This window comes from Trachinotus anak, unplaced genomic scaffold, assembly GCF_046630095.1.
Source record: "Trachinotus anak isolate AG129_WGS33_773 ecotype Australia unplaced genomic scaffold, CSIRO_AGI_Tana_v1 ptg000014l, whole genome shotgun sequence".
Classification (NCBI taxonomy): Eukaryota; Metazoa; Chordata; class Actinopteri; order Carangiformes; family Carangidae; genus Trachinotus; species Trachinotus anak.
In genome coordinates, this window is record NW_027273865.1 from 10546550 (window position 1) to 10573919 (window position 27370).

A 27370-nucleotide genomic window follows, 5' to 3' on the forward strand; every position below is an offset into this window, starting at 1 on the left:
AAAACCCCACACACAAACACACCAGTGAGAGTCTTTAACGCTTTTATTGACAGAGAAACAATAAGCCACAGAGCTGATACAAATGTGAACACATCGGCTTTTGCGATATCATCCTTTTAAATGAAATGTTTGGGGCAGATTTTCTTCTTCTTAATAGAAATGTGACTGAAATGAGAGGCTTCAGCAGCGCAGTTATACAAGTAATTTAACAGAAAACAACCGTGATTACAAAAATATCAAAATACTTTGCATAAAAAGTGCTTTAGTGTTAAAGTTACAAAACATACACTCAGCGATTAGCAAAACATTTCTTGTTGCCATAATACCGTCAAACCAAGTGCCACATTATACAACACATTAAATGTTTTTGCTGCTCCGTTCTTGATATATATATATATATATATATATATATATATATATATATATATATATATATATATATATATATGCTCTGAGGTGAGGTACAGTAAGACAGCTAGCTGAGCGATGCAGATGCTCATTCACAAGTAAAATATAAAAAAAAGCATCTTTTGTGGGAAAAGGCCTTCCTGTCAGTGACAGTCATACAGCCATGAACAACATATATAAGCTTTAATCAATAAAACATACTGATATATTCATTTATGGCATTTCAAAATCTTTTTTTTTTTTTTTTTTTTTTTTTTTTTTTACAACTGACTTCGTTGAAGGTGCTTTCAGTTGAGTCCTATTTATTCTAGCAGACTATTCTTTAGACAGACAGTGTGTTCCTGAGCCAGCAGGACAAGTTGCCCTCAGTCTTGCATTTACAGAAGCAGAGGAGGCAGTAACAGTGAAGTGCTAGCTACATACTGTCAATCTTCCTCGCTACATTCAATGCAACCTAAGTGGTCACTATTGTCAAAGTTGCAGAGTGTAGGAAATGCAGAGTGATATTTTAATGGCACACAAATAAAGAAGATAATATATATTTGGTCAATATGGCACCCTGGTAATCCTGGAGCTGTTTGAGTTCCCTGCAGGGATTTTGGGCATAAATTCAAATCTGACACACAGTCACAAAAAAACTTCCAGGATGTTTCTTTAAGTTCAGCAGGCTCATATGATATAGTAAACTACCCCCCCCCCCCATATTATATGAAATGCTCCTCCATCTCCCTTTTCATTGTGATTCACAGAGTTAGACTGATACTCTGACCCTAACACAGTCTGCCTTTTCCCTGATCCCCATATACTGAGGGAGTGTTTCAGTGGCTGTGGTGGATCATCCAGTTAAGCTCGGGTTTGGTATGAAATGTGAGTGTTTGTTGTGTCACTTGCGCCGACTGAAGATGCTCTTCTTGCTGGAGCTCTTGTCTGCAGTGCTGAGGCCGATGAGGAGCCGTGCCTTCTCATCTTCCTCCTGCTGCTGCAGGCCGTTGTCTGACTTCCCTTCGGTCGCCTTCCCTCGCAGATCTGAGCCTGAAGCCGGCTTCAGACGCAGCTTCTCTTTTATCACCTGAGCAACAGGGAACAAAAAAGACAACTTCATAAATATAAAACTTGTCATTGTCAGTGCAATGCTGTTCATTCTTGGTAATAGTAAATAAATGGAAACGACTGAAAGCACAGTCTCCAATGAAGGATAACTGCAGAAAAAAAGCTAACAGACTGACTTCAAATATAATAACATACCACAACAAGGTGTCTGCTTTTAATGACAGCTTATATTATTTTAAATTAGCAGAGGAATGCAAAGTATAATTTTGTGTACCTGTGCTAGAAGTTCTTTCCGACTGTCCCTTTTCACAGCCATGGCAAAGTCGAGCCAAGTCCAGGTATTGTTATGGTACTCCAAACAAGGCAGGACCAGGTTCAGGTCCTTCCAGTCCACGCTGCTCTTCTCTCCCTGAGGAGGACAGACATTTCACAGTAAAACACTAGTTGAACAAAAATGAATTGTCAGACAGGGAACAGAAAAATGATTTACTTAGTTAAAAGGTGAACTAAAGTGAACTAAACCTGCAATAGGCTTATTAGCACACTCTTAACATTATACTATCCTGTAATTCATAAAATATACTGTATGAGGGCGTGACAAATAAAACCTTTAGATGTTTTGAAACTAGCAGCATAATGCCTCAGCTCATGTAAATCCAACAGGGCCAGGATTAAAACTATGAAGGTGAATGAATGAAAGAAGCTATGAAGATGATGTTATTCACAGTGAGCGTTTTGTTTAATTGACCTGAGCTGTTTTAAGGCCAAGATACCAAGACAGATTATTAGACAATAATTCTTTTCATTCTTATTTCTTTGGCTTTCTCTATTCGAGTTCATTATCCGTCATGATGAACAGGGACTGAATCAAAGAACAAGAGTCAATGCAGAGCTCAGTAACAGGGACCCACCTTATAGCTGACACAGAGGGGCACTTGTGGAATCTTGATGTAGATGAAGGAGTTGTTCATAGCAGCTCGCTCCTTCATTTTATCGATGTCATCAACGGGGTGCTGGCGGGAGGAAATTATAAACTGCTTTATCTTTAAGGAAGACTAATAAATGTACTAGGATTTTTTCTTGCATCTAGATAAAGCAGGGTCCAAAAGTCTGAAGACACTTTCCCATTCAGTGGTCTCAGACATTTGGACCCCACTGTATGTGATTTGCCTTGCCCCACATTCTTCACAGTTTGTACAAGCCTTGACTTACTATGTTTGTTTAGAACCTGTTATCAGAATTACATCCTAATTCTCTACTGAGTAAATGCACTAACTGTATGCGTTATGCAGAGGTGAAAACTGGGACCATAAACATTTGGATTTTTTATGTAATTGTACTTTTATTTGCTCTTAGCAGGACTTCTACGCCATTGGAGGACTTGAGATGTTATCATTATTTATTATTATTATTTCACTTCCTGGTGTTGCATGAGCTATAGCTTGTCCCCAGTTCTGTTGTTATTCTGAACACAACCAAAAAAAGCATGAATACCTCTGGAGGCTTCCTGAACGACCTCCTGACCCCAGCAGTGCGGTTCAGTCCCTGGCCGACAACTTTGCTGGGGCCCATAGCGCCCATGGTGTCCTCTGACGACTGCCGAGGCTTGACAGGGATACCTGTGACACAGATCACATTAGCATCAGCACTGTGACCTCTGGGTGACTCTGCAACCTACACCTTATACTCCCTCTGAGTCTCTCCCACACATATTTCAAGGTCATATCCAAAGCGACAGAGCCTTTTAATAGCTTAGAGGGATGACACAACACAGCAATGGGTAATTCAACACCACACACACACATCTGGCAAAGAGGATGGAAACTATTATTGATCGCCCAGTTGGCAGGTTGCAGGCTTGTGATCATGTGAAGGGATTGGAGGCTAAGTGCTACTCGGCTTACTGCCGTCATATTTCTACTGTTGACGAAACCATACCAGTGGTAACCAATCTGAATTTGTCCTCCTCATCGGTGACCTCCTCCTCCTCAACATTTCTTCCTGGGAAGAAAAAACCCATCATCCTCTTGAAGAACTGGTACATCAGCTGGATGGTGAGAGGCACCACATTCACCTGATGATAAAAAAGCATTTGTTATCAGAAAAAAAAAATCCATAAAATACAGTATACACGTTTCAGAGAGGCTACATGAAAGACTCCTCACCTCAAAATGTTCCTTCACAGAGATTCCTCCCACAGGGGGGCGCACTTTACTGAAGATGCGCAAAGCAAACTGGCGCCCTGACTGACAGGTGCTCTGAGGACGAAGTACGACCTATAAAACAAAAGGGAGTTTATCTCATCTTCAGAAACATGACAGCAGAAGCTCTAGCAGATGGTCCTACTGTATTCTGATATCATGTTGAAAACATCTGAAACAGCACAAATAGTTAATGATGTGAGCACAGAATGTAAAACATGATGTGATTTTAAGTGCACTTGTAATGAGTCCTCGTTTGCACATGCATCAATGAATCCTTGAATCTGCATGCAACACTGAATATGAAACTCTGAAGAGTCACTGAGTGATCCCATCTGGACAAACAAGATGGAGTCAACACAGACATCACAGTCTTGTCACTGCACCAACAACGTACATACCCTCACACGCTGCACAGAGGAAACCAGGCAGAGATTCATAAGTGTGAGCAAACACTGCATTTTCAGCTATGTTATTATACATACATCCACCACTTTATTAGGTACACCTGTAAACTCCAATGCAATCCAATACAACAGCTCTGCCACAAATTCTACTTTTGTAAAGATAGTAATGTTCAGTTTTGATGAACACTGTCAGAGAGGTGTTCATTTAACTTGACATATATGTTTATTATTGAGGTTGTGGTTTTCTGTGGTGTTGAACAGGACTGCATTATACCGAGAGGTGTTTCTAATGTTTTGCCTGCCCTATTCACAAACATTAGGGGGCAAAACATTAGAAACACATCTGAATAAAATGCAGTCCAGTACAACAACACTAAAACCTACAACCTCAATAAAACAGTCGAATTAACAGTGTCGGACTGAACGTTATTATCTTTGTAAAAGTAGACTTTCTGGCTGAGCTGTTGTATTGGATTGCGTTAAATTTTACAGGTGTAAAAAGTCATAGGTTTTACAATGCTTGGCTGTAAAGAGGCAATGTCATGATGTCGGCCCATGATGTTTTAGAGTAGAGTACAGCAAGTTTTAAGTTTGGTGTATAATTGAAGCCAAAGCAAACTACTATCAAATGAAGTGAAAATCAGTTTTTGTTTTGGTAACTTTGGTAACCAAATCTGAACAATGTGAGTAATTTTATTCACCTTGTATACCGCATTGGGCAGCAGGTTGTTCATTGTGAACCACCCTAGCTCCAAAAGATGCTCCGCTGTGTCATCAGACTTGTTCAGCTGTGGGACAAAAGCATTCACAGAGTGGTGAACAATTACCCTCGGGTAGTGACCAAGAATAATACTCAATGACAGGATGACAGGATGAAGAAATCTCATCATCCTGTCTGAAGTGTAAATTCTCTATTTGTGGTCACGTTTTATGCTAACATGTTAAATTATAAAGTAGTAGATATCTTACAAGAAGGTTCCCATTATCCTCAGACAGAATTTGAAATAGACAAAGCTTGAAAAGAGTTAAAGCCAAGGACTTTATGATCTACAGAGGGAGGCAATGGGATTGACTTTTAAAGCCTGGATCGACAACCAGCATCAGCCAGCTGTGTCAAACTCCAGACTGTCATAACTGCTTGCTGCGCCCACCTTGCTGTACATGAATCTCTGCAGCTCCAGCTCAGCGATACCAAGCTGGCCATCCTCTTCGGTCAAACACCAGCGGGCCTGGGCAAAGTAGATCTCTGTCCGCCTCACCACACTCACATCCTCTGGTGGCTTACGCAGCTCCAACTTGTTTGCACGTTGCAGCTGGAAGTCCTTAAAACACCTGGAGGAAAGAGGAAATATTTTTGCATGTGTGCCAGCTACATCTTTACACTACTGTGTGTGTATGAGCGCTGATGTGAGACCTGATGAGAATGTTGAGCTCTTCACTCTTCATCTGCATGTCATTCTTCTCCTGGTTTAGCTGGTTCTGGAGTCTTGTGTTGATCTCCATCAGCTCGTCACCACTCAGTTCCTCGGGTTGTGCCTACAAGATGAGGAAAAAGGCAGAAGGAAAGCACATGTTTAATGATTTAAGTGCATATTAAAGTTAATAAGTTTAAAAAGTTCAGTCTGACTCCTGCTGGATTTTTACTATATAAATAAACGATTGAAGAGAATGATTTTGGAGCATTTTTTGGCGTATCTGTTTCAGACTTAAAACCCAAATGAACTTAGCTTACAATAATGCTAAACTGTCAAATTGCACTTGTTGCTCTGTTAGTTGTAAATGCAGCTCTGTCATTGTAATCACAGACCAAGCCCTTTCTCCTACTTGATTAGCTCATGTTAACATATCATATTTACAGCAATCAACATTTCTTCAGATGAACAAAGAGTTTTAAATAACTGTTAATTTAGGTGGTGAATTATATTCTGGTAGACCAATGAGTGACTCACCCTGATGTTGGAGTATATCTGCTTCTCAAGGCGTCTTATCTGAGCAAGGTGCTGCCTGACTGCCTCCTGGAGATGTAAGATGCTGCTGCGCTGCTCCTCAGGGTTACTAGAAATCTCCAGCTGGAAACGCACTCGCTGCTTTTTCTCACTGTGCTCCTGGAAACACCAAACAGAGGATTAAGAAAGTGGCACAAGCAAAGATGAAACACTGGTAAGGACATGGAAATCTTCTGTAAATTAGGACCATTTGTCAACCGATGCTCCAGCTTACCTTGCGTCTGGGCTCCACGTGTAACAACAGATTGTTGACAATGTCCAGGATCATAGCATACTGTACAGGGTTAGTGGATATCTCAAGGTCATGGTGAATGAGGGTGAAGGTGTCCACAGCCCCTGGGAAAAATAACAGAGTAACACAAAAATGTTATGCATAGCATTACAAGAAACCAGATGCATTCTTCCTGTACAGAGTGCAAATTCAAGACATACTGTCTGTAGGTGACCAGACATACCAGCCTGTTTTTTCAGCAGGTCCTCTTTCTCATGGTTATTCCTCAGCTCTGGTGGTTTGATCTGTGTGGCCAGCTCTGGGTTAATGTCGTGACTGTAACTGATGTAGTGCATCCGGCAGCTACAACGAGAGATGATACGCTGAACCTGCTGAGTCTCGTTCACTTGAGCTGGCTGGTTCCAGTCTACAGTTATTGAAAAGGAAAATTGTTACTGTCAATAATGGTGCAGGAAAACAGAATCACTGTACAGGTATACAGTGAGAAAAATAAATGAGGCATGAGAGTGTAATGCAAGACATTTAGTGATATTTGCTTTATTTCTCAACATACAGAATACACAAGATCAATCATTTGTGCATTCAGACAGGTATTTTACAGCTGCAGACACAGTGTGGTGTAAGTGTTCTGCAGTGCATAATATTTCAAAAACTGTGTGTAAAAGAAGAACTATATTGGGTTAGAGTGAGTAGTACCATACCTGTTGTGGTGCTAACCATTCCTCCAACTGCCTGGCCACTCTCCATCAGCTCCAGCACTGAGTCCAGGTTACGCTGCCTGTGTTCCTCTATGTTTTTCACCTAAACACATCATCACAACAAAGAAGCAGTTCATAGCAGGAACAGCACAGCACATAAAAGGTGAATTACTGTTAAGCTTTGGTTGCCATATACTTGAATAATTGCTTGTTGACAGTGTTATACTGTTCTACACATCAATAACTTCTCTCTATCTTATCTTTACTCTAAAAGCATAAAAGCATACAGAAACTTGATGTTGTTTTGAGTGTAAATAGCCATTCAGTATTTCTCATCGTACTATCTCTATTTAATACAAGCTAGAAGGAAACAGAACACAGCTGAAACAAAACTGCACATCAACGATAAACTGTACTACTATGTACTGTATATTACTATGTTCATTTGTACTTGTTTTTAAACACCTTGATACCTGGTGAGAGTTGAGCCTACCTCCAGCCACAACTGCCTGTCCTCATGTTCAGATGGGTTGGGCTCCATGGTGGCGAAGTACTGCATGCCATCCAGCAGACAGGTCCAGGTGGTCTTCTGCTTTAGGGTGTCGTTGTACCAGGCAGGGTGGTGCTCACATTGCAGCAGCTGAGCCTTTGCTGCAGACACTAACACGCAGCCTGCTGTCTCTGTGCCTCGCAACATCATCTGGGCAATGCAAAATAGGAGGATTGAAACATTGAGCCACTCAGATTATTGACCAGGGTTCATTGAGCCAGGTTCGGGAGAAAACCTCAATTCTCAAAGAGAGAAATTTTTGAAAAAAATATGAATATTTGATGAGATTTCATCAGCTCATTCTGTAGGATGATGTAGCCCACATAACTGGATTTTCCTGTAGTGGAGCATATGATCTTTTAGTTACAGATTTAACATGAAATTGAACAAAACTGGACCCAAACCCATACATAGCAATAAGTATTATTATTACTATTATCAATGTGGTTACCTGACAGTTGACCAACTCGATAAACCAATTGCGGTTGTAGACATCATCAGTTTGACAGGCTGCGATGCCACACAGCTGGTCACTGACACCTGACTCCTCTTCTGAAAACACCACAAACTTGTCTGTTTCCTCAATCAATTTCTGGAGCATTGACGTTCCTGTAGAATGAAGTGGAAAAGGAAGAGGTTAGTGGACCTTCAATAACTTGGCTGTTGTCTCAGTCAAGCAATTTTCTCACCTTCATTTTGACTTTTTTCTGCTCGATTGATAGTGGACACGACAGGTGTGGTAGGAGCTGTGGTGGGAGAGTAGTTGGAGGGAGAGCGTTTGAGCTTCTTGGTCTGCAGCTGTGTGTCGATCCTCAGACCCTTCAAAGCTTCAGTGGAGAGATTTCGCTTCAGTACTGATGCCTTTTTGTAACCGTCGTACAGCCCAAAGGCTATGTTCCTGTTAGTGGTGGTCCATGAAGCACGCAGGTCCACCAGGCGCAGTTTGTGAGTGTAAGAGGCATTAGTCTCATCCTCCGGGTTCACCTGTCAGAAACATTCAAAAAGATCTTGATTATGAATATAATCGACAGAGAAGAACGGGTTTATACCTGAGCTATCTCTGGGCTTTTACCTCCTCCATGCGGTTGCTCTGCCTCTGGTAGCTTAGGGAGGAGAGGCTGAGCAGGTGAGTCTTCTTCACCTGAGCGTTGATCTGGTGGTCAGCCGTCTCATCCCAGGTGGAGGCCATCAGGTGAACCGTCACCTGTGAGAGCTCACTAACCATCTGAGTTACATTCCATTCAGAGATCAGCCTCCTCATCACAGTGCCAGCTGAGATAAACATAGAAGCAGACACACATGCATCCACATTAAAAATACAGAGACCACTTCATGCTTTGTTGGAGGTCTAATCCGAGTCATCTGTAAGTATTAACACATTGTTTTTCATGAATCATATCATGTTTTACCCTGAGGGATAAGTCTCTGTGCCCCTCGAGTGAAGACATGGCCTTTGTTACACTCCACTTGGATACCTCTCTGCTGAGCAAAGGAGGCCCAGTAATGCACCTGGAAGATACACAATATTTAGAGAAATACACCAGTAATAGATAAACAAATCGAGTGAAACACTTATTAACTGGTCAAAGCACATACTGTTTTGTGTAACTGGCTGCAAATGCAGATTTCAAGGCTAAAACATGAAGCAAAGTTTAAATGCTGGAGGACAGCATAAAAAATATTTACTTGTAGTTGTGGGAAGGCAGCTGTGTAGGACATCTGTTTGTAGTGCTGACCCAGCTTCTTGCGGATCGGCCTGAGGCTGTGGAAGAGCTTGCCTCTGCAGATTGGTCTAGATACACTTGTCCAGGTGGCCCAGAAGTTTTGCATCCAGCGCAGAGTGCTGCTGTACAGCAGGATTCTGGGCTGACAGGGCTCTACAAAGATAAAATAGAAATAGCATATCTCTACAACAGCATACATATACAATACTTAATGATACTTTTCAAGTGCAGTGGGCTAAATTAGCTAGACAGAATATCTAACCAGCTTTTTCTGCAGTGTTAACCAAGTCAAATTTAAAGTCCTTTTCAATACCACATAGAATGCAGGTAATACAACCACTTGGGATAAATGTGCCAACAATTAATTATGATGTAAATGATATTATAGACATTTCTATTACATTGAACATTTTTGAAGCCTTCCACAATCCACAAACAAATGTATAACCTTTGTTACCATACAACAGGAAAGAGAAAATACTGAATTGAAGTGAATGAAATGTAAGACTTTTTAATACTCAGATGCTTTTTTTAAATTAAAGTGAATTCAGTGCTTCAGTGCTAAGACTTCTGAAGACCTGCAATTCCCCTGTGTAACAGAGTTACATGTACCTGTGCCACACTGATGGTTAAGGTCCATGGTGATGGAGAGGTTGAGGTTCTCAGAGCGAAAGGCTCTGTAGGAGTCATGAGGTTGTCCTGAGGTCACATCTGCAACGTTCTCCGCACAGCAGAGCATTACAGCATGGTGGTCATGGGGGTTGCCATGGCAAAGCCATTGGAGGTCAAGGGTCATACACAGGTTGGGTAGACGCAGAAAACAGATATCATCATACCTAGAATTTAAAAAAAAGTACTTTATTACTTAACGATTCTCTACAAATAGAGTTAAAAGTTGAATTGAACCACTGTTTTCATCCTTGATGCCTCCACTTACTTAGATGCTGTTCTGACATTTACATCCAAGTCTCCTTTAAAAACAAACTGTCCAGGGTTCCAGTCAAATTTCAGCTTATTCCATTCCCAGTGCAGGTTTTCTGTAGTGTTATAAGGGTCCTGTAAAAGGTTATTACACGTAAACAATTAAGTTTATTTACAAGATATATTTTCTCATAAACAATTTGCAAAACCTTTTGCTGCATATATCTGCTGGAGGAAAAAGATATGACTGTTAGGTACACGGTGTGTTACCTCTGTAGCTAGCTGATGGAGATTGGCCTGATCAATATCCATAACCCAGTGTCCGTGCAGCAGGAGACGACTTTTGTCCCACCAAGCAAGGGGAGGTGAGGGATCAACGGTGGGTTTGGTCAGCAGGTCAACTGACTGTCCGATCAAAGTCCAGGCAGGGTCCCAACATGGGCCCCACACGATTGTGTAGAGAGAGATGTTAGCTGTAAAAAGTGAGACATTAACTTTAAATGTATGAAAGAATGAACGTCACATTACAGAACATTAAGGGTAAAAAACTGAGGATAAAACACGAACCAACATAACAATTATAAATCATAATCCTTTTTCTGGTTTCATGTACGTCCAAATTTTGCAACAACAGCTTCTGCTGCAAAGTTGTGTTTTTACTCTCATTATCTGTGTAAAATATTTTTCAAATATCTAATTACTGTTTTTACAGAAGTTTTTACAGAAGTCAAACATTCTTAATATTTTCCTCTCTAATGTAACTCAAATGTAACTCACATTTGAAATCATAGTAGAACTTGAGTGGTGGCATATTTCTGTGGACCGTCCAATCTCCCCATGGTGGACCAAGTGGGACAATCTCTTTGCGATGAGCTCGTGCCTGTCCATCCTGCTCTGTCCCAATCAGGCGCCCTGAAAGCTCCCAGTCCCGGATCTCAAACAGGTAGCGAGGGTAGTCCCGAATTCTCACTGGCACAAAGCAATGACAGTAAAAAGGTAAATCATTTTGCATATGCCGTGTTAAGCCTAAACTATCAGGTTTAATTACATTTTTTTCACATTCATTCCTTCCTTACCCAAAAATGCAGCCAGTTTAAACTTGACTGCACGACACCACTGGACCATCAGAGGAAGTCCTTCTCTGGGGAAGGGACTGATCCCGTCAATGTCCCTCAGTTGCTCTCTCACCCTCTCAGGACCATGCAGAGACTGATCAGCCAGGACTACTAGCTCCAAGTCTGATACAGTCCACGTCAGCAGAGACTTCCTCATGGGTGTGTTTGCATAGAGGCGGCGTGAGCGCTGGATGTAGATCTCTATGTGCTTTTTCTCCAGTGAACTATACAGCTCCTCAATTTTTCTGGCAGGCAGAAGTTCTCCATGCTGCTTGCGCAGATCTGCCACCTTCTTATCCAGAAGATGCAGACGCTTTGCACTTTCCTTACTCTCGTCTTTCATCAGCTCGTAGTTGTCTCGCAGCTTTATTTCAAACACATCATCCAGGAAGACAAACGAGAACTGGCTGATTTTGAATACCAGGTCAGGAGGCAAGTGTTGCACAGCAGTGGCCCAGGTCGGAGAGCGATGGAGCGTCTTCAACCACTTCTGCACACTAATGGCCTTGTCAAAGGTGTTTGAGAAATTGTACTGGTAGGGGAACTCGACAGCCAAGGAAGGACAAGTGACAACCCAGACACGGTTGTGAGGAGTGGTGAGGAAGGGGAAAGTGTCTCTGTGTAGCTGCATCTCAGTGAGCTCTGCGTGCGTCTCCACATCTAGTCCTTTAAAGGACACAATGTCGTTGCCGTCGAAATTGAAGATCAGTGAAGGGGAACGTATGTGCATGGAGCCAGCATGCTTGGAGAGTGAGAGGGCTTCTGTGTGCAGGAGAATGTAGTTCTGCTCACTAACATGGGCTGTTAAACGAGTACAGCCCAGTTCAACACGAACACACAGCCCTCTATTCTGACCTGACACAACTTCACCCTCTGTAGGTTTGACTGGACTGTCCTCTCCTTTGTCTCCACAGAGCATACGCCAACAAGCCTGAGCTTCAGTCATGTGCTGATATAAGACCATGTGGCCTGGTGGCGTCCATTCAACAGTGAGCTCCTCCTCACTTTGAACCTGATTAAGACATGACGCAACACAAAATATGAATATTGACACACTTTCAGTCCAGAGAAGTAAAACCTATTAAAATCTTATTACCTGTAAGGTTTGGGTGGTGAGGTGGTAACAGAAGGCTATCTCGGTGAGTTTGAGCACAGGGTTAGGAGTTTGAGAGGCAGGGCAACATGTTTCCATGTTCTCTGTGAGCGTCTTGACCACAGACAAGCTCACACCCTGCAGAGACACCGTGGAGCTCTCTGCAGAGCTAAGGACTCCTACAGTATCCATCCGCAAAGACACGGCTCCTAAAGAGAACACAAAGAGAAAAGGTGATGACAGACTGCCAAAGCAGAACATTTTGTCCAAGATAATGAAACCACAGAGGAACTTCTGTAAGAGGAAAGGGATGTTCACTATTTTTGGGCGAAGTCATATCCATTTGGACCTTGTCATCCCTGTAGACTACAAGAATGCTTACTAAATGTGTATTAAAACAGTGTAATTAGGACCTTTTCAGTCCTTTGAGTCAAATGACCATGTGGTAAACTATAGACATATCCTAAACAAAGCATTTTCAGTAAGCAACTTCTTACCTGCCAGATTAGAAAGTGTGAACACATTAACATCCTCCAGACGGCAGTCCAGTTTAAAAAGCAGGTGTAGCTGTGAGGAGGGGATGGGTTGTACAGGTTTGTCACCAGGGGGAGTCACTGCAGCCTCATCTGACAGCTCTGGCCCTGTATCGCCTGGGGCACAAATGAGGGACAGCAGGCGAGACAGACACAGTGCACAGGTCTCTGAAAGCTCCACTTGAAGTCCTTTCAGACTGGACTCCACACTCAGACTCGGTAACTGGCTCCCTGACTCCATGCGAGATTGGTTCAAACTCCCCTGGAAAGAGGAGAGATTAAAAGTACATTAGCAATCAAATATACCAATAAATCTTCAGACTAACTCTTTAACATAAAAACTAGTTTACAGTTGAAACAGCAGGTTTAACATCTTTCAGATGAAAGATGTTAAACCTGCTGTTTGTGGTTGGGGGAGTAAAAAAAATCTATATTTAAAAAAATCATAGAAAGAAAAGAATTAGAAAATAGAAAAGAGATGAACACATGGCACTTCAGAGAAGGCTGTTGATAAGCAGAAGTTGATATACAGGGGTACAAAATGACACCTGATTATGTATTTCAAAAAATGTGTGTGCAAATGATATATACAATAAAACAAGTTTCTAAATGGTCCGTAATTATTTGTGTTTCCTACCTGAAGACTGAGCGAATCTAAAATGAGTGCTTCTCCCCACACATGTTTACCAGGGGGGTGGGGTGCTTGTTGGATATGAGACCCCTGACCCACTCTCCACCAGAAGTTGTCCAGGGACAGCGAGGCACGCTGGTGCACATTCTGGGACTCCGGGCTGTCTTTGTCAATTTTAATGTCAAGAAGGTGCTGCAGTTCTATAGACATGGAGAGGTCGCAGTCATATGAGGAAGAATATTCAAATTTGCTGCAGTATAGTTATTTAAGTCATACTGAATAAAAGCTGTGAAAAGTTAACAGTGGTAAAAGGAGAAGTTAATGTGTAACATTTAAAGAGTGCTCTTAAGAAAGACCTTATCTAATCTAGTTTGGCATGTTTGAAAAAGGTAGGCCCAGAATTGCCTTCAGCAGAACAACTACAAGGATTTATTAAAGGAAAATGTGTTGAAATAATAGTAAACGACTTGCACATGAAAAGTAATAACATTAAGTGCTATTGCTTAACATACTTTGTTGAGGTTATATTTTAAGGCAACTATGACCTCGTTTCACAATGTAGCCATAACATCATATGACATTCACCTGCCTTTCTCTGTGTGTGTGTATGTGCACGTGTGCAGCATGTGAAAAACCTTACAGTACCTGCATTGGCTGACAGGAAGCCCAGAGCAAAAGGTGTGGTGTCTCCCAGCTGAACAGACACATTAACATTGGACACAGAGGAAGTGATCATCACAGGAGCATCCAGGTGAGGGAGGCGCCTGAGGAAAAGGAGGGTGGGCAAATAATCTAATGGACTACACAACGTAATAAGGTTATGGAAAGTGATGCGCACACACACACACACACACACAAAAACGTGTGCGCACACAAAAAAAACATGGATGAGAAAGAGAAGATAGCGAAAGGTATTAGAATATTATTTTCATTGCAGTGGGAAATTTAAGCAAAGTGGTGACAAAATACAGACTCAATGATTCCAAGAAAATATCTGGTTATAATGCTCCCAACACAAGTATTTATTTCCATTCAGCAATATAAACCTTGGGGTTTGGCTTTAGCAACTTGCCTTTTTTTATGTGCTGCTTTCCTGTGGATTAGCTGTTCCCATGGAAACAGGTTTAGCCAATGGGAGAACTCCTGGTGACGGTAGTGGATGATGCAAGTGCTGACGGTGAATGACCCTGAGATGTCAATTGATGTAACCTAAATTTACAAAAATAAAAGATACAAAAGTCAAAATCTGAGTCATAGATTTAAGAATCTTTGACAACAGAATGTGACTGTCAAGTATCTTCCTTGCCTGCAGGGATGTCTTCAGAGTGTTCACACAAAGGATTCTTTGCCTACTTTGAGAGAGGAGAAGTCCATCTGCCAATTAAAAAAATGACAAGAACATGTTATTCAAAGCTTTTCCCTTCATCCAACTCTCTCTGCATTGCGTCTGGTATCCAGCTGTCCACTAACCCTCTAGAAGGAGCTCCAGGCTGCTCTGGGGAAAGCTCAGCTCAGGAGTGAAGCTTTTAAGAGGAAGCTGCTCACTGTCACGTCCATAGGAGACCTTTAAAGACTTCAGAGTCCAGTTCAGGTGTCTGTACAGATGAGAATAGATGCCACAAAACTTTTAAGTCAATTTGTCATTCAACAGGGACTCAAAGTGTAGAATACATCAACTGCAGGCAGCTGATGGTAAAACACTGACTCACCTTTTCTGGCTGTGCATGGACAGGGTTACATTTGTATTATCAAATTCCACATTGACCTTGTGTGGAATCAGCTGATGAAACCGTTCCACAGCCTCAGTCTGGATGAACTCAGTGCTTTCACACTCTGAAAGGAAACAGTATTAATACCATCAAATCACAATATCAGAAATAAATAAATAGAGTATAACATTTAGGGTCCACTCTATAGTAAATTTATTTCACTTCACATAACACATTGGGAAATTATGGACAAAAGTAATTGAAACAGTGTTTTAAAACTTCGTGACATCTAAAAATAAGTTTTCCATGGAAATACCTGAGTGAGCTTATATGTCATTTCCTCTTTTTTACCTTGTGATTGTTAGTGTGTATTTATATCGGCAGACCTGTCAACCTTAACCTTGCTGTGCTACTGGTGTCCTACTTCTCTCATTCATTTTTTTAATGGCCCAAAAGACCTGAAGATATGTAAAGAAATAAATTTAAAAAACTTCAACACTTCAAATTTGTGATATCTCAGATTGACTTGAAATGATTTTACTGACTTTTCTCTTCTGCTTTATGTAATCGAAGAGGTCAAACTTTATCTATTTATCATTAAGCATGGAGACATTTCAAGGACCTAGAGAGGTCAAGCAGAGCTGTGTGATATGACCTTGTCCTCATTTTCTTGCTGGTTAGCAGAACAGCTAAAAATATCACAGATGATGGTAAAACTATCTAAATATTTAAGCTTAGTGTCTATATGAACACTTCATGAGGGACTGTTCCATTATATCTTGTGTGGTAGTGAAATTATAACTTGTCAACCCAAAAAAAGAAGTTCAAAGGTTGTATTCTGAATTTCAATTAGCCAAGCAGCCCTTGTTGACATTGTGAGATGAACACCCCAAGACTGATGGATTATTACCATCTCTAGGTTGTTAAATAATTATAATAATCACTTTGACATTTCAGAGACCGTACCGTGTGCCTGCTCATCAGCTGTACTGTGAACACTCTTTGCAGGAGAAGGGGGCAGCAGGAGTTGGCTGAGGAACAGTCCTTCATGTAGCTCTGCAATGAGTGTCCTCACACTCAGGGACAGAAAACCTGGTTTCATATCTGGTAGGCTCACATCTCCAGACAGCAACAGGCTCAGGGCCACTTCAGCCAAACATATGTCCTACAGTGGAGAACACGTTAGTAACACACGTTCAACCACAAGTTTCTATTTAAATGGCAATAACAGAACTCACCAACTGACTGCTTTTAAGCACTTTACTGCTTAGCTGCCCGACTGAGAAGTCCCACGCCAACCTGCAAAAAATGTTTTGAAAAATGACGGCATGGTCCCTGTTCAGACAATTCTTTCAAATATGTTTAAATTGAATAAAATATGCCAATCAGATCGGTGGTAGACAGACACAACAAACAGAAAAAAGATGTAGTTACCTTTTACTCTGATGGTCAAGTAACAAGGTGATGCCTGTGATTGTCATGTGCCATAGAGACTCTGACAGTGCAAGGTTCAGTACCATCACATTGATCGAGCTGATGTGGAAAGACAGCAGCTGAGAACACAAGACAGGAAATGAGATGTTGTCTACAAATCAGTTTAGCAGTTTGATCCATAATGAGACTCCATACTTGTGACAGAAAGCGTAGCGTTGTGGGGCTGACAGAAATCTTCCCTGACTTTTTGCCATGGCTCTTCTTCACCAAAGGTCTCAATGGTGCTTGCAGGTCAAACCTGACTCTAGTTTCACCAACACACAATGCCAGGTATCTCCTGAAAAACACAAACAGACAGTAAACTATCCTAAATAACATAGTTAAAAGTTCTAAGAGGTGATCATGAAACATCTGTAGCTGATTTGCTGCAAGATCTTATCCAGAACAATACAACTTACGGCAAATCCTGGTTTAAAAGTTTACTTGAAATCCATATTCTGTCGATTTCCTGTCACAAAGAGAATCACTGTTATAACTCACTAAGTCATAAAAACGTGCCCTTGATATGTCATGGGAAAGTGCACAGACATTTATCCCTGACACTGGATTGGCTGCACTGCATAAATGTCATGTAAACAGTGTGTCTTACCAGAGTATGCTGGGGGTGAAACTGGATACTAACTCCTTGGACAGAAAACAGCCCTACTGATTTGATCTTTAGGTCAGCATTCAGTGCGCTCTGGAAGAAGCGCACAGCTAGGGTGCATATGAGCCACCTACAAACCCAAGACAAATGGAAAAATCTCAGATCTTGTGCAAACAATCTGGGTAAATCCAGATGGCAGTGTATGCAGTGTCAGATTAACAAAATCAGTGTTGTTTTGAGTATTATTGGAAATCACATACTGTAGACACTGTACAACTCACACATTTCTTACCTGAAAATGACACATAACACAATCCCGAGCAGCAGGATAAGGACGAAGGCAATCAGCAAGAGAGACATTGTGTCGTTCACACCCAAGTCTTGGACATGGGTCTGGCTGCTCCTCTATCAGCTGCTGTCAGAGTGAAAGAGAAACAGCTACTTCAGCTTAACACACCTAACACTGAGGTGCTTCTGGCTATGTTGTGACTGACCGGTTGCTTGCACATAATAACCAATAACCTGCCTACCATTGTAACTCGCTGAGACAACATTTGCAATGCAAATTCATACATGTTAGCTGTATTATGTGTGTTTTCGGCTAACGATAACAGCTAGCCTCACAGTGCTAACAATGCTAATTAACTACAGTGTAGTTACAAACCGAACATGAAACAGCCCGTAGCTCAACTTTGTCCCTCGACAGCGTTTAAAAGCCTCACCTTAATTTACTCCTGGCTAACTAGCCACCAGTGTCAAAACTGTAACTCGCTACAAAGGGTGGCTAGCGTTAACTCAAACCACACATGAAATAGTTAAAGATATTTGCCGCCGCGTCACCCGAAAATCTGTAGCAAACCTGCGCTAGCATTGTAGCATGCTAAAGCTACAGCTAACTCAACACTGTGTTTTGGTAAATCTAGGACGCTGTCGACCGCTTTAGCCTCCAAATAATCGTCAGACTCACTCACCCCGACATGTTCAAAGCAATGGGTTTTCGTTGCACTGCATTACGCTGCAGGAAGCAGTTTCAGCTAACAGTTAGCTAACAGTTAGCTCTGTGCACAGAGTAAACACCCCGGCTCTCAGGGAGTCTGCGACTGAGGCGGGAGAGAAGCCGGAACACCTCCAGCTGTACTGCTTAAGCAAACACTTGTTATTATTTATTTTCTATTTTGCGTTCAAACACAGAGCAGCTCACTTACAGTGCACACACACCCACCAAAGCAAGTTCTCAATGGGGAACACAGAGAAGAAAAATGCATCAAACTATTTACAAAGCTTACAAGTTTTTTTTTATTTATTTATTTATTTAATTTCGAGCAGATAAGTGACATCATGTAATTTTACAAAGGGCAGGTCTCAGTGTATGACACTCAAGTTTTACAGCACATAAGACGGAAGATGGAGAATAACCAGCCAGCTGCAGCAGACCCCTAAAAGCTCCAGCTACACTGCATGTCATTGGGTTTCGTTCATTTGATTATCTGCAAATATATGAAATTTGCACTATTTAAGTGCAATATCAACACCAGGGGTTGTGATCCGACCCTGTGCTTGCATGGCACATTTTTCTAAAATAATTTTTAAACAAATTACCACAAACTGACTGGTGCACAAAAACCCGATGTCCAGGTATTATTATTCCAGGAATTAGGAATACTAAATGGTGCACATAAAATACATGTTGGTGCAGGGGCAGCAAAGACCTGACAGCTGGATTTTGTCCCTGACCATGTTGATACCTTTCTTAATTTTTAAAAAAAAAGTTGCACTAAATAAATGCTTTCACCAACCTCTCTCCTTTATTGATAGGAATAATATTTATTGGAAAATGTCCATCAAACTGTACAATTGTTAGTGCAACAAAAGCTCTTGGCATGCTTCCAGAGAAAAATAAATCTCACACTGCCAGCCGAAGGATACTTGAGTTAAATTACAAAAGCATTTACTCTACAAGTGCCTTGTGTATCATCTCATGATCATATGAACTGGTGAGGAATGGGAGGTGCACGATGTCCGTCGTCTCATGCAGCAGCTTTCTGTCTGTTGTGCTTGGCAAACCACTCATCACTTTTATCTTCGGCCATAGCCTGAATTTAACAGCACAAAGAACACAGGCACAGTGAATATATAACATATACTGCATAGTTAATGTAAAAGTGAAATGTTGGAGCAACACCAACCTTATCAAGTAAGTCATTTCCTTTGGGGTCCACCATGGACAGCTGCCTAAATGCCTCATCTCCCACAAAGCAAATCTCATGGCCGTCCTAAAACACACATTATGTCCTCAACATTTTTACTGAGACTCCATTCACATGATCACAGCATTTTTTCGGGTAATAAACTTACCGGGTCAGCCAAAATAACCACTTCTACTGTGGCTTTTCCAGGAGTGTCCAGGCTGACTAATGGAGTGAGAATTTTCTGATTTTCTTTTTTCATTAAGGCTTCGAGGTCAGGCAGCTGAGGAATGCAAATAATATGTATTACATTTATGATGATAATGCATGATGATGAATCTTCTCCAATATCAACAAACACTGGGAATTATCCATGCAGTAATGTTATACCTGCTCCCGTGGGCATGAAAATGCTATCCTCCCAAACGCTGTTCCATGATCTACTGTCCCACCGATGTCACGAAGCTCCAGTTTGCACTGCATATATTATATATATGTAATGAACATATGCACATTGAAATGCATTCTTTAGTCATTAATGCAAAATATGAAATACACAATACAAACATTAACAGCATAACTCTATAAATGTTCTTAATCCATTTTATCAAATTCTGAGAAAAGCAGGCACTGATACTTTTTTGTTGATACTTGACTCACTTGTGTGTCTGAGAATCCCATCAGCACCGTTTTCTTTTCCTCATTCTTCTCCATCACCTTCATTCCCAAAAGTGTATTCCAGTAGTGCGTCGATCTCTGAAGGTCTGAGACTCCGAGACAAACCTTCTGCACAGGGTCTGGGGACAAATTACCAAAGGTTATTTGGTAACTTCTGTTATATGTGATCAATAACAGAAGTATGGATACTATAAAATCCTGCAGAATGCTAAGAGGTTAGTATTCTTTTTCTGTGTGTCTTGCTTTATGCAAGTTGAAAATTTTATTTTTATTTTGTTTTGAATTCATTTTGATTATTACTTTTATTTTTAAATTTACTTTTACTGTAAAGTGCTCTATAATTCAAGTCATCATTATTATTGTTGTTGTCATTCATCCATTTGAAATTCCCATTCAGAAGATAATGATAATGAGTCTTCCTTCAAGAGGAGTAACCATAACATGAAGTTGTTCAAAAAACAGAATAACTATACAGTTATTTTATTTTATCAGTTTTTAATTAAACACAGTCTTTAGAGCTGCAGATTAAAATAATTTTCATAATGACAAATGTCTATCATGTCTGAATAAAATAAAATCTAATTTATATTACAGTAAATACATTTAACAAGCTATGAAACGTTGCATTTGTGAAGCTGTAATCAACTCATATTTCAGTATTTTTACTTGATAAATGTGATAACCCCCCCACTCCATTAACGACTTCCGTCTGGCCAACGATCTGAATGAGTTCTACTGCCGCTTTGAAAGACAGTGGGACAAGCCTGACACTAACCTCCACATCAGAGCCACATCAGAACCCCCCTCCTCCCCTACCAAAGGAACGTCTCTCTCTATCCTGGAGAGAGATGTCAACAGGCTTTTTAAGAAGCAGAACCCCCGCAAAGCAGCCGGTCCTGACTCTGTCTCTCCATCATCCCTGAAGCACTGTGCTGATCAGCTGTCTCCGGTGTTCACGGACATCTTCAACACCTCACTGGAGACCTGCCACGTGCCAGCCTGCTTCAAATCCTCCACCATCATCCCTGTCCCCAAAAAACCAAGGCCCACAGGACTAAATGACTACAGACCCATTGCCCTGACCTCTGTGGTCATGAAATCATTTGAGCGCCTTGTCCTGTCCCATCTCAAATCCATCACTGACCCACTCCTGGACCCCCTGCAGTTCGCCTACAGAGCCAACAGGTCTGTAGATGACGCCGTCAACATGGCTCTCCACTTCATCCTCCAGCACCTGGACTCCTCAGGGACCTATGCCAGGATCCTGTTTGTGGACTTCAGCTCTGCCTTCAACACCATCATCCCGGCTCTGCTGCAGGACAAGCTCTCCCAGCTGAGCGTGCCTGACTCCACCTGCAGGTGGATCACCGACTTCCTGTCTGACAGGAGGCAGCACGTGAAGCTAGGAAAGCACGTGTCTGACTCCCAGACCATCAGCACTGGATCCCCGCAAGGCTGCGTTCTTTCTCCTCTGCTCTTCTCCCTGTACACCAACACCTGCACCTCCAGCCATCAGTCTGTCAAGCTCCTGAAGTTTGCAGACGACACCACTCTCATTGGACTCATCTCTGATGGCGATGAGTCTGCCTACAGGTGGGAGACTGACCGTCTGGTGACCTGGTGCAGGCAGAACAACCTAGAGCTAAACGCTCTGAAGACAGTGGAAATGATAGTGGACTTCAGGAAGAGCCCAGCCCCACCCACCCCCATCTCCCTGTGTGACTCCCCCGTGGCTACCGTGGAGCATTTTCGCTTCTTGGGAACCACCATCACACAGGATCTCAAATGGGAGCTGAACATCAGCTCCCTCATCAAAAAAGCTCAGCAGAGGATGTATTTCCTGAGGCAGTTGAAGAAGTTCAACCTGCCAAGGACAATGATGGTGAACTTCTACACCTCCATCATTGAGTCCATCCTCACCTCCTCCATCACCATCTGGTACGCTGCTGCCACGGAGAGGGACAATAACAGACTGCAGCGTATCATCCACTCTGCTGAGAAGGTGATTGGCTGCAATCTTCCATCCCTCCAGGACCTGTACGCCTCAAGGACTCTGAGGCGTGCAGGGAAGATTGTAGCTGACTCCTCCCACCCTGGACACAAACTCTTTGAGACACTCCCCTCTGGCAGGAGGCTGCGGTCCTTCAGGACCAAAACCTCTCGCCACAAAAATAGCTTCTTCCCATCTGCTATTAGCCTCATCAACAAGGCTAGAGAGCCCCACTGTTGCTGATCAATTGCACCAATCACCAGAAAAAATTCCTTGTATGTGAAAACATACTTGGCAATAAAACTGATTCTGATTCTGATTCTGATTCTGATAAGATTACTACAATTACTAACCTTCAGAATGTGGACTAAGCAAAGGACAAACGACAATGACAGCTCCGTTTGATGCAGAAATAAGAGACAGACAAGGCTCTATACCACTCACCGTTAGGAGGCTGTTCTTTGTCCACCAGGTAGAAGTGATACCCTCCTGGGGCCTGGGTCAGATACAGATCCTCTCCTACCTCCGTGAGAGGCCATCCTACTCGTTTAGCATTGCTGACAGCTCGGCTTGACTGCAGAGTGAGGCCCTAAAGCCAACACATGGAGGACAACATCTTTTTCAAGGCCCTTGTAAAATGTATATATTGTGGAGCACTTTGCAGTGTCTAAATGAACTCTCACCCACCAGGAAGTCATTGCCAAGATGATACTCTCCGACCCCATAATTGTATGTCAGCTCGGCAACAAAATGGTTATCTTCTGGACCAAAGCCAACCATTGTCTTGCTCCATTTTCCATCGTAGGGCCTGTGTGAATGCAGCATCAGTGCAGTGGTTAATATTAGGATGTTGACAGTTTTGTATAACTTGGTATTACACAGCTTCGTCAGTACAAAGTCCAGCTAGTGTCAGGCGTTTCAGATCTACCCATTGCAAGTTGCTTTGCATCCTTCTTCAAATTCCTCATGGCGTAAAACCTGAAATGGTTAAGGAGAAATAAAATAAAAAATAAAAAAACCGCATTCAGCATGACAACACATTTTTAACACATTCTCAGTCATGCGACAGAAGAGGAATTAGCAGCTACATTGTTGTGCAACACTAAGCAAGTTTATCAGTCACCTCTGGTTATTAAAAGAAGCTCATAGACAGTACCTTCATGCCCAGGACATCTCGGTAAAACGTGGCTGTTTTGGCCCTGTCGCCAACTTTAAAAACAAAATGCAGCGCACGTCTCAAAGCCATGTTTCGTGTCAGATATTATGTGTGTGTGTTGTAGATCGATATGTGCGTGTGCAATGCGCGATTGAGCTTCCTTAATGATCGATTTTTCTGTCGTCGATTGGTGAACAGTAAATACCAATGGACGAACACTAGAAATTTACAGCTGTAAATACAACTCCTAGATATATTACATGTTTATAATTAAAATACCATTAAATACCGTTAAACAAAGACAAACGCAACGACTTTACGCAAATCAAAAAGTAATAAAACTAAGTTGGCCACCCCTAGCCATTCAGGTTAATGGTATCAACCAATGTGTCGTTTCGCATTTTATCGCGAGGTTACAGTTGAGCGCGATTTTAAATGGCCGTTTGAAAGAAGAGGAAATATTGAAAGGGGAGTACAGCAAACTTTCGTGTGGTAAGCTCTGTGGGGCAAAACATTTCCAACATTACCCGTGAAACAAGATAAATTAGATGCGTAAAATGTAGTGTGAGCTGCTCTCCAACAGGTGGCAGCAATCAGGTCATGTTGTGTTTTACACAAGAGAAGAAGAAAGAGGCGGCGCTGAAGTCAGTTTCCCATTCGACAGTTAAGGGAAACTTAGTCTAAAATGCTGAGACCGGTTCTCCGTTTTTTAATGGTCGTGATTTCAGAACAAGAATAAACGTTACACAAATAGTTTTATCTTGTCTGGCATAATCTCGTCCACATTTGACAAGTCTAAGAGTTGTGTTTTTTTTTAATCCAGACCTTGTCTAATGTGGTCTTGGTGTGAAGAAGTGAAATCTCCCTTTCTCGCTTTCGTAAACATAAATAAAACGTTCTCGCCTGTTTGAAAGTGGATTTTAGGTTTTTAGCTACGACCTCTAGCACCATTTCACAGCATTAAGAAGAGCAGAAAACAGAGGAGGTCGCTCGCTGTCTTCACTTAAGTTTCCCTTAGGTTTCCTCTTAGCTGGTGAGTCGGAAGCGCACTTCCGCGCCGTGCGAGAGCGATGGCAGCGTACGTGAGGAGCGTGGTGAGTCTGGCGTCCGCGGAGCGACGGGTTTTTCTGACACAGGGCAGCGGTGTTGTTGTGGCATCAAAGCGGTATGTCCGCGGACTGAGGAGGAAACCTGTCAAAGTGCTGTTTCCCGACGAGGAGCCGGGGCCCCGGTGCCGGACATCCGAGCGGCATGTCGGGAGGACGAAGGGGGGGGAGGCAGGGGGCACATCCTCTGCAGCGGAGCGTCTTCAAGAGCGCGGCTCGGTCAAGGCGAGGGGCGACGTGCGGTCAGCTGGAAAACATGCTCACCTCACTCAGGATCTAGTGGACGGACTGCGCTTTGAGAGGGCTTTTCCTGGAGATAAGAGACTGGCGTAAGTGTCGCAGCAGTGATTGTCGCAGCTCTGGCACTCAGAGGAAGGTCGCTCTCGTTTTCATCTTGGATCAGATGGCGAAGGAGATAAAAGGACGAGAGCAGTGGAGGAATGTGTTTGGCCCCTGCTGCCTCCCGTAGTACATCCCACTGTGATTGTTCCCCCAGGCATCCAGAGATTAACCAGTGCCCTAAAGCTGAAATAATTAATCGATCAGTAAATTAGTCGCTTGAGAGAAAATTAATTGGCAACAATTGAGATAACTGATGAATCAATCTTAAGCAATAATGCCAAATAATTCACTGGTACCAGCTTCACCAATATGAATCTTTGTGAGTTTCCTAGTTGTCTATGATAGTAAACTCAACATTTCTGTGTTTTTGACAGTTGGTCAAATATTTCAAATAAGTCAAATATCTCAAATAAGTCAAATAATAAGTCATAAGTTTCACCTATGACGAAATAATACGACCTCCAGTCAAATATATAACAAATTAGTGACTAATCAAATAATGCAGACACAATTTAAATGAAGTCATTGTGTGATTTTTATTTATTTATTTATTTTTTTTTTTGGGGGGGGGGGGGGGGGGGTCTCTTAGATGAATTGAAGTTTTTCATCATCATCATAATTTTGGTAACACTACTTTCTCTTAAGTAATGATCTGACTACTGTGAGGTAACAATAAGAAGTACTGAGCCATTTTTCTCAGTTGTCAGTTGTAGTTGGTGTCGGGTATAATAGCTTCCTATAATTCACAATGTTTCCGAAACAGTAACTGTAATTATGATAATTATTCATGTTCACACAGAATCCTCCTCACTACACTCTCCCTCTCCCCTCGTCTGTGCTGCAGGAGGTTGGTGAGCGTCGCTCGCTCTAGGACGTTTCGTGAGCACCAGGGTAAAATCCTCCTGGAGGGCAGGCGTTTGATCTGTGATGCTCTGGATGCTGGTGCCAACCCACAGATGGTGTTCTTCAGTACAGTGGATCGGCTCCGAGAGCTACCCCTAGACAAGCTGAGAAGGGCCACGCTAGTCAAAGTCAAGTTTGAGGACATCAAGATCTGGTCTGACCTTGTGGCTCCACAGGGGGTGATCGGTAATATCACAACATATGTTGTTTTGGTTTGAAACAGATGCTCGGAGTTGTTTCTCACTTATATCTTTTCCTCTGCAGCCATATTTTCTCGTCCGGACCCATCACGGTTAAACTTCACGAATACTGGTCATTCAGTGCCGTTGTCCCTGATATGTGACAACATCCGAGACCCAGGCAACCTTGGGACTATGCTGCGATGTGCTGCTGCTGCCGGATGCCATAATGTCCTGCTCACCAAGGGTAGGTTAGATCATATTTTCAGTGCACCTCACCCCCAGAGAATGGCTTTCCCTCTTTGCTAGTAATTTTTCATGTTTCTTTATTTTTCAACAAACAGGCTGTGTTGATGCTTGGGAGCCGAAAGTTCTACGTGCAGCGATGGGCGCCCATTTCCGCCTTCCCATCTATCCCAGCCTGGACTGGGATAAAATCGAAACACATCTCCCTAAACCTGTGACTGTTCATGTGGCTGACAGCAGCTGTGTCCCTGACAGAAGGAGAGAAACAGAAGATTTGCAAGTTGATGTGCCCCAAAAACCGTCCAAAGCAGGAGACTATGGCTGGGTCAGCACGAGGCGTAGTCGCAGTAACGTGAGTTATGAGGACTATGACTCTGACTCTGACTCTGAGGATGAGGGACTTTCACTCCCCAGAGTGGACTCCAAGCTGTACCACGAGAGCTGGGCTCAGAGTCCCACTGCTCTTGTGATAGGTGGTGAGACACACGGTCTCAGTCTAGAGTCGGTCCAGTTGGCTGAGAAAACTGCCGGTCACAGGCTCTTTATTCCTGTCGTTCCTGATGTGGACAGCTTGAATTCAGCCATGGCAGCCAGCATCCTTTTGTTTGAGGGCAGGAAGCAGCTGTTGAAACTAATGCAAACATCTGGAAGGAAATGGAAATCTAAAGCCGAGGGGCAGTTTTCATGATGTTCCCTCTAAACATCAGTGTAACATACACCCTGTTCCCCTAGTAATAAAACACACAATTTCAATCAGAGTGTTTGTTTGAGTTCATGTCAAGTGAATGTATTTCTTGTGTGCGTTATTCATGTTTTTTTTGTTGTTTTTTTTTTTTTGTTAAATGGGTGCAACTAAATTATTTTCATGAAAAATTAATCAGCTGATTCTCTCGATTAATCACTCTGTCTATAAACATCAGAAAAGCAAAAGATTTTCTTTGCACTGCCATAGATGACAAAGAAAATTAGTAAATTCTGACATTTGAGAAACTGGAGCCAGAGAATGTGGTATTTTTGAAACATTTGAAAGATTACTAAATCAGTGAACGTATTGAAATAGTTGCAGATTGACTGATTGTTTCAGGTCGTTTTTTTCCTGCCTGTATGAGTTTGAAAATAAAAAGTTGTTAAATTAACTGTTGCAACTACTAAAACTACAACCACCAAATGAAGGAACAGGAACATGCTGCTGGTCTGAAAAATAAAGCCCAACTACAGAGAGCCTT

General features: G+C 42.2%; 3 protein-coding genes across 9 annotated transcripts; 1 reads left to right on the forward strand and 2 right to left on the reverse strand.

The window, feature by feature from the left end:
• Positions 1 to 25: 25 nt before the first annotated feature.
• On the reverse strand, positions 26 to 18502 carry LOC139632181 (bridge-like lipid transfer protein family member 2). 5 transcript variants are annotated; one of them, XM_071496993.1, is made up of 40 exons: positions 18330 to 18502; positions 17651 to 17770; positions 17362 to 17488; positions 17171 to 17220; positions 16908 to 17049; positions 16713 to 16831; positions 16517 to 16577; positions 16245 to 16443; positions 15279 to 15402; positions 15040 to 15164; positions 14876 to 14943; positions 14642 to 14778; positions 14215 to 14369; positions 13576 to 13769; positions 12903 to 13200; positions 12409 to 12614; positions 11274 to 12324; positions 10975 to 11166; positions 10468 to 10670; positions 10214 to 10332; positions 9889 to 10112; positions 9239 to 9429; positions 8962 to 9061; positions 8625 to 8824; positions 8242 to 8536; positions 8004 to 8161; positions 7496 to 7702; positions 7006 to 7105; positions 6528 to 6710; positions 6287 to 6408; positions 6016 to 6171; positions 5481 to 5602; positions 5218 to 5398; positions 4768 to 4854; positions 3624 to 3734; positions 3397 to 3532; positions 2953 to 3077; positions 2370 to 2471; positions 1733 to 1867; positions 26 to 1477 (listed from the first exon to the last, which is right to left on the reverse strand). In XM_071496993.1, exons 2-40 carry the CDS (start codon positions 17716 to 17718, stop codon positions 1292 to 1294), a joined length of 6759 nt encoding a protein of 2252 aa, XP_071353094.1. In that variant the 5' UTR covers positions 17719 to 17770; positions 18330 to 18502; the 3' UTR covers positions 26 to 1291. The 5 variants fall into 5 exon arrangements, with proteins under 5 accessions (XP_071353094.1, XP_071353092.1, XP_071353097.1 ...); XM_071496991.1 differs by having other exon boundaries at positions 17651 to 17773; XM_071496996.1 differs by having other exon boundaries at positions 14215 to 14333; positions 17651 to 17773; positions 18330 to 18500.
• A 639-nt stretch (positions 18503 to 19141) lies between these two features.
• Positions 19142 to 24891, reverse strand: glod4 (glyoxalase domain containing 4). Of its 2 annotated transcripts, XM_071497003.1 has the most exons (10): positions 24739 to 24891; positions 23369 to 23421; positions 23141 to 23190; positions 22900 to 23020; positions 22657 to 22801; positions 20205 to 20341; positions 19935 to 20021; positions 19714 to 19827; positions 19545 to 19631; positions 19142 to 19451 (listed from the first exon to the last, which is right to left on the reverse strand). In XM_071497003.1, exons 2-10 carry the CDS (start codon positions 23372 to 23374, stop codon positions 19386 to 19388), a joined length of 813 nt encoding a protein of 270 aa, XP_071353104.1. In that variant the 5' UTR covers positions 23375 to 23421; positions 24739 to 24891; the 3' UTR covers positions 19142 to 19385. The 2 variants fall into 2 exon arrangements, with proteins under 2 accessions (XP_071353104.1, XP_071353103.1); XM_071497002.1 differs by lacking the exon at positions 24739 to 24891 and having other exon boundaries at positions 23369 to 23796.
• On the forward strand, positions 23751 to 27280 carry mrm3a (mitochondrial rRNA methyltransferase 3a). Of its 2 annotated transcripts, none has more exons than XM_071496998.1 (4): positions 23751 to 23860; positions 25661 to 25905; positions 25984 to 26145; positions 26243 to 27280. In XM_071496998.1, the coding sequence occupies exons 1-4, from the start codon at positions 23754 to 23756 to the stop codon at positions 26830 to 26832; spliced, it is 1104 nt and encodes a 367-aa protein (XP_071353099.1). In that variant the 5' UTR covers positions 23751 to 23753; the 3' UTR covers positions 26833 to 27280. The 2 variants fall into 2 exon arrangements, with proteins under 2 accessions (XP_071353099.1, XP_071353098.1); XM_071496997.1 differs by lacking the exon at positions 23751 to 23860 and adding an exon at positions 24341 to 24803.
• Positions 27281 to 27370: the final 90 nt, after the last annotated feature.